Source organism: Amphiura filiformis, chromosome 16 (genome assembly GCF_039555335.1).
Source record: "Amphiura filiformis chromosome 16, Afil_fr2py, whole genome shotgun sequence".
NCBI lineage: Eukaryota > Metazoa > Echinodermata > Ophiuroidea > Amphilepidida > Amphiuridae > Amphiura > Amphiura filiformis.
In genome coordinates, this window is record NC_092643.1 from 8,551,670 (window position 1) to 8,574,074 (window position 22,405).

The following is a 22,405-nucleotide window of genomic DNA, read 5'->3' on the forward strand; positions in this document are numbered from 1 at the left end:
GTTCTGCCAATTCCAAAAGGTGCGTGATCCAGTCACCAGGGATGTAACCACTTCACTGGCAAATTGGTGTACATGGTACATACAATGTTGCCACAGTTTCCAGCTCAAAGCTACACCACATAAATGAACACCTAAAAGATGGGCACCAATTAACCAATATATAATGTTGCGTTTTGCTGTGCTGGTACCTGAGTTTATAATTGACTAAAAAAATCAAAGAGTATTTCAAGATTCAAATCACTTTGAAAAAAGAAAAATCAACAAAAGAAATAACTTAACCAATCAATCAAGCTAACAAGCAAGCAAGCAAGCAAGCAAGCAAATATTCATGCATAAAGCAATTATTGATGCTTGTTAAAGTTGCCATATTTTAGAATACTGTGGTATCCTTTTCCAAAGTACGGGAACAGTAGCCTATGCAAATAGCACAGGTGTATGTTGTAGCACTGTTGGTTTTCTATGTTGTAGCACTGTTGGTTTTCTACTCAGTTTTTGGTGTAATAGAAATCAATGGTGAATGTGATATGGTGGAATGGTGGTTTTGTTTTTCATCACAAAATATTATCACTCACTTTTTTGTCAAAATAACACTAATCTTCAGTATTTTACCTCAAGTTTTCAACTTTGACTTCATCTGAAAACTGATAACACTAGTTCAAAATCAAAGTTGTGATCAAAAATTTAATGTACATTTAAACTTGTGTTGAGATCAGAAGTTATGATGTCTATCAACACAGCTGTACACTTTTATTGTAATAACACACAGTGTAATTTACCCATTACCAACTTCAAAGTAATGCGCCATATTGCCTTAGCTCCAAAGCTGCAGCACCCGTATTTATCCAACAGTCAAATATGTTGAAAAATCACTCATGAACTTTTATGTTCATTTATTTGTCAAGTTCAAATTATTGTTAAATTATTCAAATGCTTATATTTACCCCATAACGTATTTGAGATTAAACATTGACTTTGTTGTATATTTTACACCCTGCTACGATTGGTACACTCAGTCAGCAGTACTAGTGTTTATGCATGCAGCACGTGCATAGCTGCCCCCCGATCCCACACACCCCCCCCCCCCACAAAAAGAGAACCGCCAAATTTGCAACAGACCGCCTCACAAGCTTCAGCGCATTCAACGCTACGATAATACACAATGTTAATTTGAGATAGACATTGACATTCATACACACAAAAATTAAATATTTGCAATTAAAAACTCGTGTTTTTGAACGATTTTGAATTTTATCAATGAAAATGCAGCGATGACGTCAGTTTTCCAACTGCTGATTGGTTGATTGCATCACTGTCAGTGATCTGTGCATGCACGGTACGGTCCGTACGGAATGATTTTTCGTATGGGTAAAATACACTGTGTAACAGTGTGATCTATTTGTACATAAATGTTAACATTTGAAAAATAAATAACTTCATTCATTTCATTTATTATTAATTCATTCATTTATACACTCATGTTTTAATAATGCTGGGTTTTTCCCCACTTCCCACTTCCCACTGAGCAGTATGACGCACATGCATTGCAGAGTCAGTGGCAAGCGGCAGAAAAGTCTGACAGGGGCATAATTGACTAACAACAGAGCATCTGGTTTGGAAAGCAACGTTTGCATATATGGTATTTTTGAGCAGTGGCCTAGCGTCATCGCAAAACTTAGACAATCCAATTACAAAACTGCCGAAAATAGCTTGTGCCCCCCCCATCACACCCAGTGCCCCCAATCATGGTCCCCCCACGCCACGCCACTGTTTTTGTGGGACCCGAGATAAGACATACCCAATGGACCTAGAGGTCTTTTGCGGTATAAAATCTTCAAAGTTCAATACAAAAGATCAGAAGTTTCATATGATGGGTGGCTTTTCCTCCCAGCTACATGTACATACGAGGGGGTATCCAAAAGTTTTTGACATCACCCAGAAGGAAAAGAGCTATATTGATGAAATTTTGTCAGTGTAATCACTGGTCCTTATGTACATTATGGTCCAAAAATGGTCTCATTAGTATGTTTACTTTCTTTACAGGTGGCGCTAGATGGGCAGTAGGCGCATAATCTTTTCATGATAAGATCCTCCACTTTCTTGAGTTTTTTCACTGTGGCCACATCATCCGTAAGTGATGGACGCCCACTTCTTGGCTTATCTGTGAGGGACATGTGGCCAGTTTGGAAATTCCTTTTTCAAAAAGCAACAGTGCCATATGATGGGCAATCATCACTGTAGATAGCTTTCATTTCATCATAGATTTTCTGAGCATTGTTGGCCTAACCCTTCAAATGCAGGAACTGAATCATGCTGCATGTCTCGATTTTCACCATCTTGTAGGTTATGCGACTACTGCCCATCTAGCGCTACCTGTAAAGAAAGTAAACATACTAATGAGACCATTTTTGGACCATAATGTACATAAGGACCAGTGATTACACTGACAAAATTTCATCAATATAGCTCTTTTCCTTCTGGTCGATGTCAAAAACTTTTGGATACACCCTCGTACATGTCATTAGATTTATATCTCTTTGAGGAATGTAAATGTCAGAAATTTCAATTTTAATTTGCCATAAAATTTGTATTATATTGCAAATTGCAAAAAATCAAAATTATTTGACATCAGTAGGACATTCCTCATATTCAGAATGTAATTTGGCGTGTCTGATATGCTTTCAGGTCCCACAAAAATACAGTACAAGTGTTGCTATCCGATCCCTTAACTGCTATGAGCTATTTTCCTGTACCTCTGCTATCCTGGGCTTATTATGATTGCATCACTTCATTTATAGTATTTTGAATCAAAGTAAATATGCCATCATGCCACTGTTTTTCCATGATAACTCAACAATTTTGATTTAATTTTGCAATAATTACATATATATGTCACTTTACATCATTACTTCACTTACGTTTTTTGATGCAATGTTGGACATTTTTTTGGTTCTGGTTTCGACCCTGTGCGGCTCACTAATAATAAGTCAACTTGATTCTTCAATTATAACTTCCAGCTGCCCACTGCCATCTTACATCTTTACCTTTGTTGCATTTGGGCTATTCTTGTAGAAATCCATACACCCCCTATGGAAGACATGACCTTAATTTCCCACAGACTCCATTTGAAATCTACACCCCCTGTGTGGGAGTAAATCATGTCTTCAATAGGGGGTGTATGGATATCAACTAGAATAGCCAACTTGAATCATGTAATGGTATTAAAAGAGCATTTCGTGATCCACAGCATCATGATCCTCCCAGTTTTTTCAAAAAAAGTTTATGTACCAAAAATTTATTGCAGATTAATTAGTTTAGCAAAAATATCATCAAATTTGAATTACATTCTGGTGTACCAGATCGAAATTACAACAGTGGCCTATGGAGCAGTGTAATACACATAAGGCCAAATAAAAAAATAAACATGTTTCACGTCCCCTCCCGCTTCCTTTTTTGAGGTTTCCTCAAATATCTTTTTATTTTTTGAAATTTAGTTATAACTTTTCAAAAAAATATGTCTAGGAAGTTGGGATGCTTTCTATAGCCTTGTTAAGATACCAGACACATTTTAGGAGGGTTTTGTGATCATTAGAGGGGGTGTAACTCTCAGAACAACAAATAAAAAAGGGCCTCCTCCTTTTTCCAGGCATTATTGTATACGCCAAAACAGCTCTAAGTATGGGTATTTACACCAATTTTGCGATAAAAATAGAAAATAAAAAGCCCCTCTTCCTCCTTTTTTCAAAAACCGGACGTGAAACATGTTTTATTTTTTACTTGGCCTAATCATGCACAACTCACAAACGCAAAATCGGAATCAACTGAAATTTTGATAATAAGCTTTTTTCGTAGATATCTACTGAAAAATGCCATAAAAAGAGGATGCTACGATCATGAAATACTCCTTTAAAATCAGTTTCATGTTTGATTTCCATATCTGTAGATTTATCACCCTTGAGCTGTAAATTATGTACATTCCACACATTTCTTCCTACAGCTAAATGCCTCTTAGCGTCCGGGCTCTTAATCACAATGAATATAATTTTTATCTCCATTGAAATAATTCTGATTTCTCCTGAAGCTAAAAACTGCAGGTTTACTAAATCATCTATGTTATTTTCTCTCATAGCTTATCATTAAATGATTTTAATAAATAACAATCTATTTTTCTATTTTCTCATTGCTTTTCTTGATGGTGTTCTTAGTTTATTTCTATACATGTATATGATGTAAATTAAGTAATGCAAGCTTTTTGTCATTGAAATTGGTTGAAGATACAGCTAAATGGAGTTATCAATTTCTTTGAAATATCATTTTAAGTATTTATTGACCTTTTGTTCAGAGTAGAGCTGGAGCTGTCTCTCCACCATAGCTTTCCTTTTGATGTGAGCTAATTAGCACTCCACTTCACTATTTAGTACTCCTCGGCAGTAAAATTTTTTAAATAATGGTTTCTGCTGCGCCTCATCCATTATTACATTCTTACTGCCTCAGACACATTATTTGGGTGAAAAGGATAAAAAATAGCCTCAAGGGGAGCTGTTGACCGCTCGCCTGCAAAAATCTAAAATGCAAGACCTGAGACTACGCAACCTAAAACATGCTGTGACGTCACTGCATAGTCCAATTTTAATTTTATAGTGTCAGATCAGCAACAGATGTTGCTTGATTAGTGATCTGTTTTGCTGCCACTCATTGGTTAGATGACCATTTCAGACCATTCTGTATCCTTGTTCACATCCATTATTGAATTATTCTTCTTCTTTCAGAGCTGTGATCCACCTATAGATCTTACCAAAATGGAGATCCCGGATGACGAGTACTACCAGCAGACAGAAAGACTTGATTATTTTTATCGTCTCGGTAAGGTTTTACAAATTGAGCAGTAATGTACAAATACACAAAAAGGAACTTAAGGAATGGGATATTAACGTTTAGCGATGTTTTCACATATTTTTTGTGGGAGCTGAGAGTACACCAGACCTATCGAATTGCATTCTGAATACGAGGAAAGTCTTTCTGATATCAAATAATTTTCAATTTTTAAAATTTGCGATATAATACAAATTTTGTGACAAATTATTAAAATTTGATATTTTTGATATATAACAGTCCTTGAAGTAAATTTTATCAATCTAATGATATTTTTCTTAAAGTGTATGTAGCTGGGAGGAAAAATTAGCGATCAATTGAAAATTTTGACCTTTCATATTGAAGATACAGATTTTTTTCCCAAAAAGACCTAATTTTTCTGGGTGTTTTGGGGAAAAAAATCCATATCTTCAATACAAAAGGTAAAAATTTTCAATTGATCGTCGGATTTTACTTCCAGTTACATGCATTTTAAGTATAAATCATTAGATTTATAAAGTTTACTTCAATACTGTTAAATATCAAAAATATCAATTTTTAATCATTTGCCATAAAATGTGTATTACATTGCGAATTTCAAAAATCAAAATTCTTTGATATCAGAAGGACATTCTTCGTATTCAGAATGCAATTCGATATGTCTGATGTGCTCTAATGTCCCACAATAAATACTGTCCAAATGTTCATACCCCATCCCTTAAGGGATCTAAAATGAGCGTTTTATTGCGTTTCGACAGTATTTTTTGTGGCACATGAGAGCACCTCAGACCTATCGAATTGTATTCTGAATACGAAGCATGTCTTTCTGATATCAAATAATTTTCATTTTTTGAAAATCACAATATAGTACAAATTTTATGACAAATTATAAAAATTTGATATTTTTGAATTTTTGATATATAACAGTCCTCGAGTAAATTATATAAATCTAATGATATATTCTTAAAGTGTATGTAGCAGGAGGAAAAGCCGACGGTCAATTGAAAATTTTGACCTTTCATATTGAAGCTATGCATTTTTTTCCCAAAAAGACCTAATTTTTTTTGTTGTTTTTGGAAAAAAATCCATATCTTCAATACGAAAGGTCAAAATTTTCAATTGATCGTCGGCTTTTCAACCCACCTACATACACTTTAAGTATAAATCATCAGATTTATAAAGTTTACTTCAAGTACTGTTACATATGTGATGTGCCCTGAGTAATTTGATTTAATTTAATTATTTAACTTTGTTTACAAGCTGAAAGTATTTCATGAGATGGGAAACCCCTTGTGCGTGCAAGATAATGGTGTGGAAAGTCGTTTTGGAATTCCCCAAATTATTGTAAACAAAGTCAGAGCTATGTTTGGAACTTGGAAAGCCCCAGTTCATTATTGCACCATCAGGAAAACCCCCCAGGAAGTGATGTAATGTGAAAGGTGAATGTGTATAATTAATCTTGGGAAATCCCAAGATTGCAGCAATGTTGTGAAAATGTGATTGAAGTAATGGTTTATTAATAGATGATGGTTTTTTTTGCATGAGTACTGATATAAAAAGCTGGAGGTTTTTGTTGGGACTTTACAGAATGCCATGGGAGATTGAGATATTCCACATGTGTGTGATGGTCTTCGTGCTTCAAAAAAGAAGTACATTTTAACCAGTTTATATAGCCAATAATTGAGCTAATTTTAATACAGCAACGAAGAAGACAGCGAGCACACAAAAGTGCTCTTCCTCATCAAAGGATTAAAAGTTCTTCTGTCAAATTGCTGGAGTTTGCTGGGTTTGTGAAGGCCACGCATCTGTCAAAAAACAAGCGGAGCTGTGTTAAAGAAACCTGTTCCCTGGAAAAGAGTGGTTGGTGAAAGAAACACCATTTTTGGAGAAAGCAGCGCAAGGAGATATATTTGTGGAGAAAGCAGCGCAAGGAGATATTGTGGAGATAGCAGCGCAAAGGAGATTGGAGGAAGCATCATCATTTTCAGTATGAGGATTTTATGTGCAAGGATTTATAAATGCAAGAGTATGATGGACTTCGCTGATTTTCGCAGAACAAGTGAATAAGGATATATTACATCAGTAGTCCAGAATATTGCAAGAACTCTAGAATCACCAACAAGAAGACCGCTGGTTAAGTACCTATAGAATAAAACTGATTGTGTGATTTTATTGTAATTGTTGTTATATGTACCGAGCATACTTTGTTTTCAATTAAAGACTTAGATTATGTTAGCTTAATCAAACAGTGTATTTGTGTTGTGCATTCGTGTGAGTTCGGGTAAAAGGTGATTTTGGCCTTGAGTCAAGTACGGCTCGTAACAAAATTGGGGGCTCGTCCGGGATATACACTGTAAAAAAAGTTGGCATTTATATACTGAGTCTTGAAAGTGAAAGTACAGTATGGCAGAGTTTAAAGCAGAAGAGTTTCTTGAAACTATAGATTGGGAGAAGTTTGATAAGTTGAAGAAGCCTGATTTATTAGCACTTGCCAAACATTATGACTTGAAAGTAAAGCAAACTACAAGAAGACAAATAATCAAAAATGTCTTGATTGAGGTTTTAGTTGATGAAGAGTATTTTGATGAATCCATTTTGGGCAAGAGAAAAGAGGTCGAAACTGAAATCGGTGGGGACTCTGCAGTTAAATTGAAAGAGTTGGAAATTCAATTAGAACTGAGGAAAATAGAAATGGACCAAAAAGAAAAACTGGAAATGATCAAGTTAGAGAATGAAAATAAAGAAAAACAAGAAAGGCTAGATATGGAAAAACAGAAAATGTTTATTGAAGAAAAGGAAAAGGTGGCAAAATTGGAACTTGAGAAACAGAAAATGGCAATGGAAGACAAAGCGCGCCATGAAAAGATGGCGTTGGAAGCACATTTGAAAGAAAAAGAAATTGAGTTTGAACAAGAGAAGTTGGCTAAGCTAGGTGACAAATACTCATCAAGTTTCTCCTCAAAGTCAAAGTCAGGCTTTGATGTTACAAAGTATGTAAAGCTTGTGCCTAAATTCAAAGAGAAAGAAGTTGATGAGTACTTTCAACATTTTGAAAAGGTAGCTACAAATTTGAAATGGCCTCCAGAGCATTGGACCCTACTGTTACAAAGTAGTTTTGTGGGGAAGGCCAGGGAAACTTACTCAGCTCTACCAATAGAGAAGTGTAATGATTATGAAGAAGTCAAACAGGCAGTCCTTAAGGCCTATGAACTGGTGCCTGAAGCATACAGACAAAAGTTCAGAGATTCAAGAAAGCAAGCAGATCAAACCCATGTAGAATTTGCTAGAGTAAAAGAACAAATGTTTGACAGATGGCTTGGGTCAAAAGAAGTCAAAGATGATTTCGGCCAACTTAAGCAATTAGTTCTTATAGAAGAGTTCAAGAAATGTGTCCACGTTGACATAAAAACTCATTTGGATGAAAGCGCTAGCAAAATTAAGACGTTAAATGAGGCGGCGACAATGGCGGACGACTATGGCTTAACTCACAAATTGAATGGGAGTAAATTTAGTCATAACAGAAGTTATTCAAACAGGTTCAGCCATAATCAACCTAGAGCAAATCAGGGTGGTACACAAGAAGGGAGATCTCAGTCTAATTCACAGCATAGTGCTGGTGGTAGAGGGACCCCAGGGAGTTCAGGTAACAGAGCAAAATTTGGGACTGAATTTAAAGCCAAAGTAACTTGTACTCATTGTAAGAGACCAGGGCATCTGATGACCCAGTGTTATTTCTTAAAAGGCAGACAAGGCGCACAAAAACAGCAGCAAACTGCTAGTAATACTGTAGGATGTGCAGTGTCACTTGTGTCAAAGAAACAAGTCAGTCAAATCAAGAAACAAGAATTCCCACAAAAGGAAGTGAGACAGACAAGGTGTGTGAAGAATTTGAACCATTTGTGTTAGAGGGAGTGGTATCACTTGGTGAGAATGGTAGTCCAAAGCCCATCAAGATTGTGCGAGATACGTGTTGTGCACGGTCTATGATTCTGGAAGGAACTTTGCCCTTTAATGAGGCTAGTTCAGCAGGTAATGCTTTGATCCAGGGTATTGGGATGGAAATAATTAGTGTACCTCTCCACAAAATTAACTTGACATCTGACTTGGTTTCTGGTCCTGTAACCATAGGAGTTAGACATGAATTGCCAGTCAAAGGAGTGTCCATGTTGCTAGGAAATGATTTGGCAGGGGGGAAGGTTTTTCCTGACCCAATAGTCACAGATAAGCCCTGTATACAGGATGATAATAGTGAGGAAGAGGAGATATTTCCTGCATGTGCAGTGACACGGGCAATGAGTAAGAAGGCCTCATTAGAAACAATTGAGGACAACCAAATTGATGACATAGGCTACAATTTGGAAGACACTTTTGTGTCAAAGTTGAATGAGAAAGAAGATAAACTTCCTTCTCCAGGGGATAAAAAGACCCCTCAAAATGACACAGCCTCTGAGCAAGAACAAAGTGGGGAAACATTGAGAGACCCATTAAGTCATGACAAGCTGATTCTGGAGCAACAAAATGACCCAGAACTCAAAGAGATCAATCAAAGGGCATTGACCCTAGAAGAAGCAGAACAAAATTCTGTGTGTTTTTACAAACAAGATGGTGTGCTAATGAGAAAATGGCGCCCCTTGATGCACCTGCCGATGAAGAGTGGAAGGTAGTGCACCAAATTGTGGTACCAAAAGTCTACCACACTGAAGTTATTAACATAGCACATGATAGTCCCATGGCAGGGCATTTGGGTGTTAAGAAAACTCATGAAAGAATTCTGAGACATTTCTGGTGGCCCATTCTCAGAAAAGATGTTTCTGAATATTGCAAAACATGTCACATATGCCAAGTAGTAGGGAAGCCAAATCAGAAAATACCTCCTGCTCCATTGAAGCCAATTCCAGCCTTTGATGAACCATTTAGTAGGGTTATTATTGATTGTGTAGGCCCCTACCAAAGACTAAGTCAGGTAATCAATACCTTCTGACAATTATGTGCTTGCGTCAACACGCTTTCCTGAAGCCATACCCTTGAGAAATATTAAAGCAGTGACAATAGTGAAAGCTTTAACCAAGTTCTTCACATTTGTGGGGCTCCCCAAGTCCATACAGTCAGACCAAGGATCAAACTTTACTTCTGGAGTATTTCAGCAGGTCATGTATCAATTAGGTATAGAACAGTATACCTCAAGTGCTTACCATCCAGAATCACAAGGTGCACTAGAAAGGTTCCACCAAACATTGAAAAACATGATCAGGACATACTGTTTGGAATTTCAGAGGGACTGGGATGAGGGAGTACACTTGTTGTTGTTTGCTGCTAGGAAGCTGTTCAGGAAACTTTAGGATTTAGTCCTTTTGAGTTAGTGTTTGGACACACAGTCTTGGGCCCTTAAAGTTGTTGAAAGAAAAGTGGCTCAATGAGAAATCAGATATCAATTTATTGGATTATGTCTCCAATTTTAAGCATAGGCTTAACAGAGTAACTGATATCGCCAAAGAGAACTTGAAACAGGGTCAGGCCAAATGAAACAATGGTATGATAAACATGCCAAAGAGAGAGTGTTCAAACCAGGTGACAAAGTTCTAGTGCTGTTTCCAATTCCAGGACACCCATTACAAGCCAGATATCATGGTCCATGTGAGGTAGAGTCAAAAGTGGGTGAAGTAGATTATATTATCAAGACTCCTGGTAGACGCAAGAGCAGGCAGTTATGCCACATAAATATGCTCAAAGAGTACGTTGAAAGAAGTGACAGTGGCATTCCAAAACCTGTGTGTACAGTAAAACATGCTAATGTAGACAAACATGCCGATGTAGACAAAATCGCCAATGTAGACAAGAGTAAAGATGACAATTCTGATGTCACATTTGACCAGGATAGAGAGCTGGAGCACAAAGAGTATAATGTAAAATTGAACAATTCTGATGTGCTCACTAATTTGGACTCAAAGTTAGGTCATCTTTCTCAAGATCAACAAAGTCAAATTGCAAATTTGATTCACAAATTTGACAATATATTTCCTGATACGCCAAGTAGAACAAATGCTGCATTTCATGATGTAGATGTTGGTGATACAAAACCAATCAAGCAGCATCCTTATAGAGTCAATCCATTGAAAATGGAACATCTCAAAGATGAGATCAATTATATGCTAGACAATGATATCATAGAACCAAGTAGTAGTGAGTGGAGTTCACCATGCATACTTGTTCCCAAGCCTGATGGTTCATACCGATTGGTCGCAGAAATGAGGGCTGCAAATGTTCATTCAAAGACAGACTCGTACCCAATTCCAAGAATTGATGATTGCATAGACAAAATTGGGAATGCAAAATTTGTTAGCAAATTTGATCTTTTGAAAGGGTACTGGCAGGTTCCACTCACAGACCGTGCCAAAGAGATTTCTGCTTTTTGTACACCATTTGGTCTTTACCAATACAAAGTTATGCCATTCGGGTTGAAAAACGCCCCAGCAACATTTCAGAGAATGGTGAACCAAATAGTGGCAGACATAGAGGGATGTGAAGCGTATGTAGATGATTTGATTGTGTATAGTCAAACTTGGGAACAACACATGGAACAACTCCATCAATTGTTTGAGAAGCTGTCTGAAGTACAGTTGACAGTCAATCTGGTAAAAAGTGAGTTTTGCCATGCCACAGTCACATACTTAGGATATGTTGTAGGTCAAGGTCAGGTGAAACCTATCAAAGCCAAAGTTGAAGCAATTGAGCAATACCCCACACCTGTAAACAAGAAGGCACTCATGAGATTTCTAGGAATGGTTGGCTATTATAGAAAGTTCTGTCCAAACTTTTCAGAGATAGCAAGTCCTTTGACTGATTTGTTAAAGAAAGATGCAAAATTCATTTGGTCAGAACAGTGTGAAAATGCTTTTCACAAAGTCAAATCTATACTCATGAGTTCACCAGTGCTTACTGCACCTGATTTTCAGAAGCAGTTCAAATTGACTGTTGATGCCAGTGACATAGGCTGTGGAGGTGTTGTGATGCAAGAGGGTGAAGATCAAATAGATCACCCCATTTGTTACTTTTCAAGGAAATTCAACAAGCACCAGAGAAATTACTCCACAATTGAGAAGGAGTGTCTAGCATTGCTATTAGCATTGCTACATTTTGATGTGTATTTGGGTACCACAGTATACCCTGTGCTTGTTTTCACAGATCACAATCCCTCACCTTCATCAACAGGATGAAGAACAAAAACCAAAGACTGGTGAGGTGGAGTTTGACCTTGCAAGAGTACAATCTGGACATCAAACATATTAAGGGAAAAGACAATGTAATGGCTGATGCCCTGTCCAGAATTGCATAAAAGGGCTGATAAACAAAAATTTCCTTTAAAAGGGAAGTTGTGTGTGACAAGTAGTCACTGTGTATGATGAGTTAAATACTCAAAGTTGATAATATGTTGAAGTTGATGTAAAAGAAGAAAGCATTTAAGAAAGTTTTCATTACATTCGAACTTTCTTCTTTTAAGGGGAGGTGTGATGTGCCCTGAGTAATTTGATTTAATTTAATTATTTAACTTTGTTTACAAGCTGAAAGTATTTCATGAGATGGGAAACCCCTTGTACGTGCAAGATAATGGTGTGGAAAGTCGTTTTGAATTCCCCAAATTATTGTAAACAAAGTCAGAGCTATGTTTGGAACTTGGAAAGCCCCAGTTCATTATTGCACCATCAGGAAAACCCCCCAGGAAGTGATGTAATGTGAAAGGTGAATGTGTATAATTAATCTTGGGAAATCCCAAGATTGCAGCAATGTTGTGAAAATGTGATTGAAGTAATGGTTTATTAATAGATGATGGTTTTTTTGGCATGAGTACTGATATAAAAAGCTGGAGGTTTTTGTTGGGACTTTACAGAATGCCATGGGAGATTGAGATATTCCACATGTGTGTGATGGTCTTCGTGCTTCAAAAAAGAAGTACATTTTAACCAGTTTATATAGCCAATAATTGAGCTAATTTTAATACAGCAACGAAGAAGACAGCGAGCACACAAAAGTGCTCTTCCTCATCAAAGGATTAAAAGTTCTTCTGTCAAATTGCTGGAGTTTGCTGGGTTTGTGAAGGCCACGCATCTGTCAAAAAACAGCGGAGCTGTGTTAAAGAAACCTGTTCCCTGGAAAAGAGTGGTTGGTGAAAGAAACACCATTTTTGGAGAAAGCAGCGCAAGGAGATATATTTGTGGAGAAAGCAGCGCAAGGAGATATTGTGGAGATAGCAGCGCAAAGGAGATTGGAGGAAGCATCATCATTTTCGTATGAGGATTTTATGTGCAAGGATTTATAAATGCAAGAGTACGATGGACTTCGCTGATTTTCGCAGAACAAGTGAATAAGGATATATTACATCAGTAGTCCAGAATATTGCAAGAACTCTAGAATCACCAACAAGAAGACCGCTGGTTAAGTACCTATAGAATAAAACTGATTGTGTGATTTTATTGTAATTGTTGTTATATGTACCGAGCATACTTTGTTTTCAATTAAAGACTTAGATTATGTTAGCTTAATCAAACAGTGTATTTGTGTTGTGCATTCGTGTGAGTTCGGGTAAAAGGTGATTTTGGCCTTGAGTCAAGTAATGCTCAGTAACACATATAAAAAATATCAATTTTAATGATTTGCCATAAAATGTGTATTAAATTGCAATTTCGAAAATTCAAAATTATTTGATATCAGAATGACATTCTTCGTATTCAGAATGCAATTCGATATGTCTGATGTGCTCTAATGTCCCAAAATAAATACTGTCCAAACGTTCATACCCCAGCCCTTAAGTGTTTTAAACATAAAATGCTAAGTGTACAGAAACTAAGATTTTTCACGTAACTGGAACATTTCAATGAAATTGTTGAACTTAAGAAATTATGATCATTGTTGCTCAGCAATGGCAATTATTTTGAAAATTGAGTCATTATCACCATAATATTAATGCTCATATAAATCTTGCCTTTGCAATGAACCCTGTATCCAGAATTCCAGAGTACTTATTATACTATGATAAGCTACTAGTTTATGCAAATTTGTCAATCATATGACAAGAATTGTGTGAGTTATATAAATCCAAATAATTAACTTCTTGGTACTTCTCTTTCAGTGAAAGAGCAGCTGTTGAAGTACCAGAGTCCTACCATAGGCTTGTTTCCTATAGAAACCATTGGCAGGTCTAATTGTTCCAATGTACGGGATTGTGTGTACACCGCTGTGTCTGTATGGGCCTTAGCATTGGCTTATAGGTAAGGAAAATGGTGAATCCAACGGACGAGGACACAAAACACACCAAGAATCAATAAATGATACAAGAGCATACCTTGAATATGAACAACTGGAAAGAAAAAGAGCAATGCAAGGTATACCAACTTGATGTGGGGAAACAAGTAAAATGTAGACTGCACAGATTGGACACAAAACAACTAATGTAGGCACAGAAGTAGGTAAAGTGCGATAACTAAAAATGACCAATTCCAATGCCCACAAAAGTGTTAAACCAACAAAAACAACTGGGATCAATGGGAATACAAAAGTGCACTGGAACAAGTTATGTGCATAAGCAGACACAATAAACCAAAAACAAATGTAGGCACAAAAACAGGCAAAGTTCGATGGACGAAAGTGACCAATTCCAGAACCCACAGAAGTACCAACATATACTGGAACAAGTGATGAAAATCACTGTGCACATAAGCAGACAAACTAAACCAAACAGGCAAAAAACAACTGACGTTTCGAGCAGATAGACTGCTCTTCAGGTACAGACAACAAAATACAAAATCTGGCAGGTAAGGCCTAATAATTTATGACAAGGGAAAGTTGTCAAAAATGTTGCAGTGTATCAGATGATAAGTCTCAAAAGCATCAGAGCTCATGATATGATATAAAGTAACCCTAACAAAATAAGTGCAGTGATTTATACTGTGCTACACACAGGCATAAACCCACAAGCCTCAACCCACTTTATAGGAATTCACTGACCACAGTAGCCTTTGACACACCATATAGAAGCCTTGCATGTGACGTATCATCCCGTAAATATGGCGGACTACTCAAATGCATTCAACAACAGCATGATTGCAATCTACCATGACAGTTCGTCTCACACACATAACCCTGCACTACGATCAATAGGTTGATGACAACATTTGATTGAATGGACTGCACTCCGCCATAACTACGGTGAAGGACGCCAACTCAAATCCTTTGTTTGGAGCCAATCGATAATTTCATGCAGGGCCTCTATAAACCATTTAGCAACAATCAGGGACTTGCAGCTAAGAAGTGCACACCCTGTACATACCACAATAAACCATCGCAACAAGGATCAGCTCCCTAAGTTCTCATGCGGGTAACAGTAACAATAAGCGGTAAGGTCCTTGCCCAAGGAAATTTCAAGTTGACTTGCTTATTTCGCAAGAACAAACAGGGACTTGGCACAAAATCACACACCAATGCACAGGAGTCTTAACTCGTGACTGCAAATGTTATCTTACTTACACTGTAAGCTGTTTTCATATGATTCTTACATAATCTGATGCCTACTATTGCATAGCAGTATATGGAAATGAGTCTCCACCAATGGAACCTTAATTTTAGTGATGGATACAGCATATACTTTAAAACTTGATCATTTTCAATAAATTAGTAATTAAGATGACACCATTGGTTTTAATTTTTTCTGTTTTGTTTTCTCTTTATTTTTTAGGAAAATTGATGATGACTATGGGAGGACTTATGAATTAGAACAGAGTGCTGTGAAGTGTATGCGTGGCATCTTATACTGTTATATGAGACAAGCTGACAAGGTATGGTTGTAAAAAACATGATGCCTTAAGTTATAAATTACGGGATCAGTAATAGAATTGATGGCATAGACAATGGTCCAGGCCTTCACATTTAAAATTTGGTGGAGCTCCATCAATCACACTCCTGGTTTTGTTGAGGAGCTCAATTGAGCTCCCCAAAATCACTCTCCTGTGATTTTTGCCCGGGGGTGCCACTCATATACCATTGCATGTTGTCATCACTGACCAGACACTTTTATTTTTCACCCAAAACACTGACATGCCCAAGGGCTGAAAGGTAACCCTTACCACTGACCTGCTATGAAAAAAGGATACCCAAATCACTGACCACAGCCATGGTGCAAACAAAGGTACCCATATCACTGACCTTACATGTCCCAATGACCCTTTTCACTGACGAAGGTAGAAAGCAATATTTACCTAGTGTATTTCCAATCCCTTTACATACAATTTCTGTTATAATATGAAATAGCCTGGAATATCATCCTTAACACAAAAGAACAACAAGAAACATCACCAAAAGCGATGAAAAACGTGATTGCATTTTCTTAATAAGCGTAGCTATTTACCTTTGATTTCAGTGCTGAATCCCGGGCCGAATCCATGATCCGCGCTAAGCTCTGAAATCTGAAATATAAAGCACTTTTTTCCCCCGTTTAACTTCGGTTTTGCGCGGGTGACAAACAGCGATGGCAAATGTCATTCCAAAAGGCATGGTTCCTGTCATATCTGGTTCAGCAGTCAAACGTATGTCGTAATCCATTCCGATTACACAGTATCTGTACCTTGTACAAAATTCATAGTCTCTACGCCCGTCTCTACGCAGCCCGCTCGGCAGCATGCACAAACATCACCGAGTTTTAATCATGGTACAAGACCGGGCACAAGACTAATATATTACACTTACAGACCCGGAAGTAAGAAGTTGTTTACAATCAGGAACGAAAACAGCGGCTGACGTCAAATGCTGGACTTTGATTTTTCATGAACCCAAAACGCCGACATATCTATTGTAAAAAAGGTACCCTTTTTTCCAAAAAAACGCCAAAATTGAGACCCTTTTCGCGGCCCGCGCGGGACGTGGCCTATGCTTAAAAAGATACCCTTTTACCGCGAAATTTTGGTCGGTGATGACTTCATTGACGGTTCAACTGGCACCCCCGGGGATTTTTGAGGAGCTCAATTTGGAATCGATAAACATTACGTACCATGTCGGTCATGTTGGTGGTTTTTAACATCTGCAAGTTGAAAATACTGCTCATTCAGAAATTCCTTAATGCCTTGCAATTTCTCTTTCAGACATTATTACCAAAACGAGCAACAATTTGTCGAGCATCAAAGTTTAAATCTCACTGTTTACTGCACTGTGCAATTCAGAATTTCCACGGCGACATCTCTGCCCAGTCATTATTACATCGACCGATCTTCAAAACATGCATGCAAATTGAAAACAAAATGGTCGTATGTGCGATCCCCGACTCATGCCTCCGAGCACTACCTATCGTTCTAGTGGAGAAACGAACTTTGCATGTATTTTCGGAACGATGAGATGACCCAATGACCCGACATGATTTTTTATTGTTTCTCAAGTCAATTGCCGCACTATTTCATTCGCAGAACCTTTACTAGCATGTTGTTTCAACAGATTGTTATTCAGAGTGATTGATGTGATACAGTTCTTGGAGTAATTTATTTTTGACATTTTATTTGAAACGATCGTAATTCCAAATAAGGAGCGCTGTTATTTACGCTCCCGACTATGCTTTGAGGTGCGCGGTAGGAGCGCCTGTGCGATCGGGCTCCTCAAAAACAAAGGACTGATGATCATGGCCTCAAGTGCATTATTGAACCCTTTTCATACATTCCCCAACATTCTATGATTGCATTCCAACAAATTGTACCAGAAATTAAGATGTAAAATTCTTTAAAATTTAATGATTTTACTGCCTTTTTTACAATACTGAAATTGTCACGCTAAAGCAGCCACGCACGCTTTCACATTGTTTATGCACAGCACTTGACTAATCACGCACACCGTTTGATAACGCATATGTATGAATAAGTTCTTTACCCTGTCCTGAGCATGGGGTGCATAAACAATCCAAAAGTGGTTGGACCTGACATTCAGAACAAAATTTTCTCAAATTGATCTGAACAGCTGGTCTGTGTCTTAACTGAGTAACATTACTCAGTTTGACTCAGTCTTGACTCAGAGAAAACAAGGATTTGAAAAATCATTGCTATAAATATAGTAAGTTTGGATTTTTAAAATTTAATAATGAATCCAAGAAATCAAGATAAACCTGTTCAAAGATGTGTGCCCTATGTAGAAAAGTTTAATACCAATCAGAGTGAGGATCGTGCCCGCACTCCTCTTACCATGTGATATCAGGCAATAACTTACTCTATTGTTTTAATATGCCAACAGGTAGAACAGTTTAAAACCAATCAGAGTGAGGATCGGGCCCCGCACTCCTCTTACCATGTGATATCAGGCAATACCTTACTCTATTGTTTAAATATACCAACAGGTAGAACAGTTTAAAACCAATCAGAGTGAGGATAGCGCCTTGCATTCCTCTTACCATGTGATATCAGGCAATACCTTACTCTATTGTTTAAATATGCCAACAGGTAGAACAGTTTAAAACCAATCAGAGTGAGGATAGCGCCTTGCACTCCTCTTTACCATGTGATGTCAGGCAATAACTTACTCTATTGTTTTAATATGCCAACAGGTGGAACAGTTTAAAACCAATCAGAGTGAGGATAGCGCCCTGCATTCCTCTTACCATGTGATGTCAGGCAATACCTTACTCTATTGTTTTAATATGCCAACAGGTGGAACAGTTTAAAACCAATCAGAGTGAGGATCGTGCCCGCACTCCTCTTACCATGTGATGTCAGGCAATACCTTACTCTATTGTTTAAATATGCCAACAGGTAGAACAGTTTAAAACCAATCAGAGTGAGGATAGCGCCTTGCACTCCTCTTTACCATGTAATGTCAGGCAATACCTTACTCTATTGTTTAAATATACCAACAGGTGGAACAGTTTAAAACCAATCAGAGTGAGGATAGCGCCCTGCATTCCTCTTACCATGTGATATCAGGCAATAACTTACTCTATTGTTTTAATATGCCAACAGGTAGAACAGTTTAAAACCAATCAGAGTGAGGATAGCGCCTGCACTCCTCTTACCATGTGATATCAGGGAATAACTTACTCTATTGTTTAAATATACCAACAGGTGGAACAGTTTAAAACCAATCAGAGTGAGGATAGCGCCCTGCACTCCTCTTACCATGTAATGTCAGGCAATACCTTACTCTATTGTTTTAATATGCCAACAGGTAGAACAGTTTAAAACCAATCAGAGTGAGGATAGCGCCTTGCACTCCTCTTTACCATGTGATGTCAGGCAATACCTTACTCTATTGTTTTAATATGCCAACAGGTAGAACAGTTTAAAACCAATCAGAGTGAGGATAGCACCTTGCATTCCTCTTTACCATGTGATATCAGGGAATAACTTACTCTATTGTTTTAATATACCAACAGGTAGAACAGTTTAAAACCAATCAGAGTGAGGATAGCGCCCTGCACTCCTCTTTACCATGTGATATCAGGCAATAACTTACTCTATTGTTTAAATATACCAACAGGTAGAACAGTTTAAAACCAATCAGAGTGAGGATAGCGCCTTCCATTCCTCTTACCATGTGATATCAGGCAATACCTTACTCTATTGTTTAAATATGCCAACAGGTAGAACAGTTTAAAACCAATCAGAGTGAGGATAGCGCCTTGCACTCCTCTTTACCATGTGATGTCAGGCAATAACTTACTCTATTGTTTTAATATGCCAACAGGTGGAACAGTTTAAAACCAATCAGAGTGAGGATAGCGCCCTGCACTCCTCTTACCATGTGATGTCAGGCAATACCTTACTCTATTGTTTTAATATGCCAACAGGTGGAACAGTTTAAAACCAATCAGAGTGAGGATAGCGCCCTGCACTCCTCTTTACCATGTGATGTCAGGCAATACCTTACTCTATTGTTTAAATATACCAACAGGTGGAACAGTTTAAAACCAATCAGAGTGAGGATAGCGCCCTGCACTCCTCTTACCATGTGATGTCAGGCAATACCTTACTCTATTGCTTAAATATGTCAACAGGTAGAACAGTTTAAAACCAATCAGAGTGAGGACAGCGCCCTGCATTCCTCTTACCATGTGATATCAGGCAATACCTTACTCTATTGTTTTAATATGCCAACAGGTGGAACAGTTTAAAACCAATCAGAGTGAGGATAGCGCCCTGCACTCCTCTTACCATGTGATATCAGGGAATAACTTACTCTATTGTTTAAATATACCAACAGGTGGAACAGTTTAAAACCAATCAGAGTGAGGATAGCGCCTGCACTCCTCTTACCATGTGATGTCAGGCAATACCTTACTCTATTGTTTTAATATGCCAACAGGTGGAACAGTTTAAAACCAATCAGAGTGAGGATAGCGCCCTGCACTCCTCTTACCATGTGATGTCAGGCAATACCTTACTCTATTGTTTTAATATGCCAACAGGTGGAACAGTTTAAAACCAATCAGAGTGAGGATAGCGCTCTGCACTCCTCTTTACCATGTAATGTCAGGCAATACCTTACTCTATTGTTTAAATATGCCAACAGGTAGAACAGTTTAAAACCAATCAGAGTGAGGATAGCGCCTTGCACTCCTCTTTACCATTTGATGTCAGGCAATACCTTACTCTATTGTTTTTTGCCAACAGGTAGAACAGTTTAAAACCAATCAGAGTGAGGATAGCACCTTGCATTCCTCTTTACCATGTGATGTCAGGCAATACCTTACTCTATTGTTTTAATATGCCAACAGGTAGAACAGTTTAAAACCAATCAGAGTGAGGATAGCACCCTGCACTCCTCTTTACCATGTAATGTCAGGCAATATCTTACTCTATTGTTTTAATATGCCAACAGGTGGAACAGTTTAAAACCAATCAGAGTGAGGATAGCGCCCTGCACTCCTCTTACCATGTGATATCAGGCAATACCTTACTCTATTGTTTTAATATACCAACAGGTGGAACAGTTTAAAACCAATCAGAGTGAGGATAGCGCTCTGCACTCCTCTTTACCATGTAATGTCAGGCAATACCTTACTCTATTGTTTTAATATACCAACAGGTAGAGCAGTTTAAAACCAATCAGAGTGAGGATAGCGCTCTGCACTCCTCTTTACCATGTGATGTCAGGCAATACCTTACTCTATTGTTTTAATATGCCAACAGGTAGAACAGTTTAAAACCAATCAGAGTGAGGATAGCGCCTGCACTCCTCTTACCATGTGATGTCAGGCAATACCTTACTCTATTGTTTTAATATGCCAACAGGTAGAACAGTTTAAAACCAATCAGAGTGAGGATAGCGCCTTGCACTCCTCTTTACCATGTGATGTCAGGCAATACCTTACTCTATTGTTTTAATATGCCAACAGGTGGAACAGTTTAAAACCAATCAGAGTGAGGATAGTGCCCTGCATTCCTCTTACCATGTGATATCAGGCAATACCTTACTCTATTGTTTTAATATGCCAACAGGTAGAACAGTTTAAAACCAATCAGAGTGAGGATAGCGCCTTGCACTCCTCTTTACCATGTGATGTCAGGCAATACCTTACTCTATTGTTTAAATATACCAACAGGTGGAACAGTTTAAAACCAATCAGAGTGAGGATAGCGCTCTGCACTCCTCTTTACCATGTAATGTCAGGCAATACCTTACTCTATTGTTTTAATATACCAACAGGTAGAGCAGTTTAAAACCAATCAGAGTGAGGATAGCACCTTGCATTCCTCTTTACCATTTGATGTCAGGCAATACCTTACTCTATTGTTTAAATATGCCAACAGGTAGAACAGTTTAAAACCAATCAGAGTGAGGATAGCGCCTTGCACTCCTCTTTACCATGTGATATCAGGCAATACCTTACTCTATTGTTTTAATATGCCAACAGGTAGAACAGTTTAAAACCAATCAGAGTGAGGATAGCGCCCTGCACTCCTCTTTACCATGTAATGTCAGGCAATACCTTACTCTATTGTTTTAATATGCCAACAGGTAAAACAGTTTAAAACCAATCAGAGTGAGGATAGCGCCTTGCACTCCTCTTACCATGTGATGTCAGGCAATATCTTACTCTATTGTTTTAATATGCCAACAGGTAGAACAGTTTAAAACCAATCAGAGTGAGGATAGCGCCCTGCACTCCTCTCTACCATGTAATGTCAGGCAATACCTTACTCTATTGTTTTAATATGCCAACAGGTAGAACAGTTTAAAACCAATCAGAGTGAGGATAGCGCCTGCACTCCTCTTTACCATGTGATGTCAGGCAATACCTTACTCTATTGTTTAAATATACCAACAGGTGGAACAGTTTAAAACCAATCAGAGTGAGGATAGCGCCTTGCACTCCTCTTTACCATGTGATGTCAGGCAATACCTTACTCTATTGTTTTAATATGCCAACAGGTAGAACAGTTTAAAACCAATCAGAGTGAGGATAGCGCCTGGCGCTCCTCTTTAGCATGTGATGTCAGGCAATACCTTACTCTATTGTTTTAATATGCCAACAGGTAGAACAGTTTAAAACCAATCAGAGTGAGGATAGCGCCTTGCACTCCTCTTTACCATGTAATGT

General features: G+C 37.9%; 1 protein-coding gene across 1 annotated transcript in view; it reads left to right on the forward strand.

Annotated features, from left to right (window-relative positions):
- Nucleotides 1–22,405, forward strand: part of LOC140135496 (phosphorylase b kinase regulatory subunit beta-like) — a 112,140-nt gene that overhangs the window by 11,792 nt on the left and 77,943 nt on the right. The window contains exons 3-5 of the mRNA XM_072157013.1: nt 4,767–4,860; nt 13,973–14,111; nt 15,575–15,674. Coding sequence (XP_072013114.1) covers nt 4,767–4,860; nt 13,973–14,111; nt 15,575–15,674 — 333 coding nt within the window. The remainder of the gene's footprint in view (nt 1–4,766; nt 4,861–13,972; nt 14,112–15,574; nt 15,675–22,405) is intronic.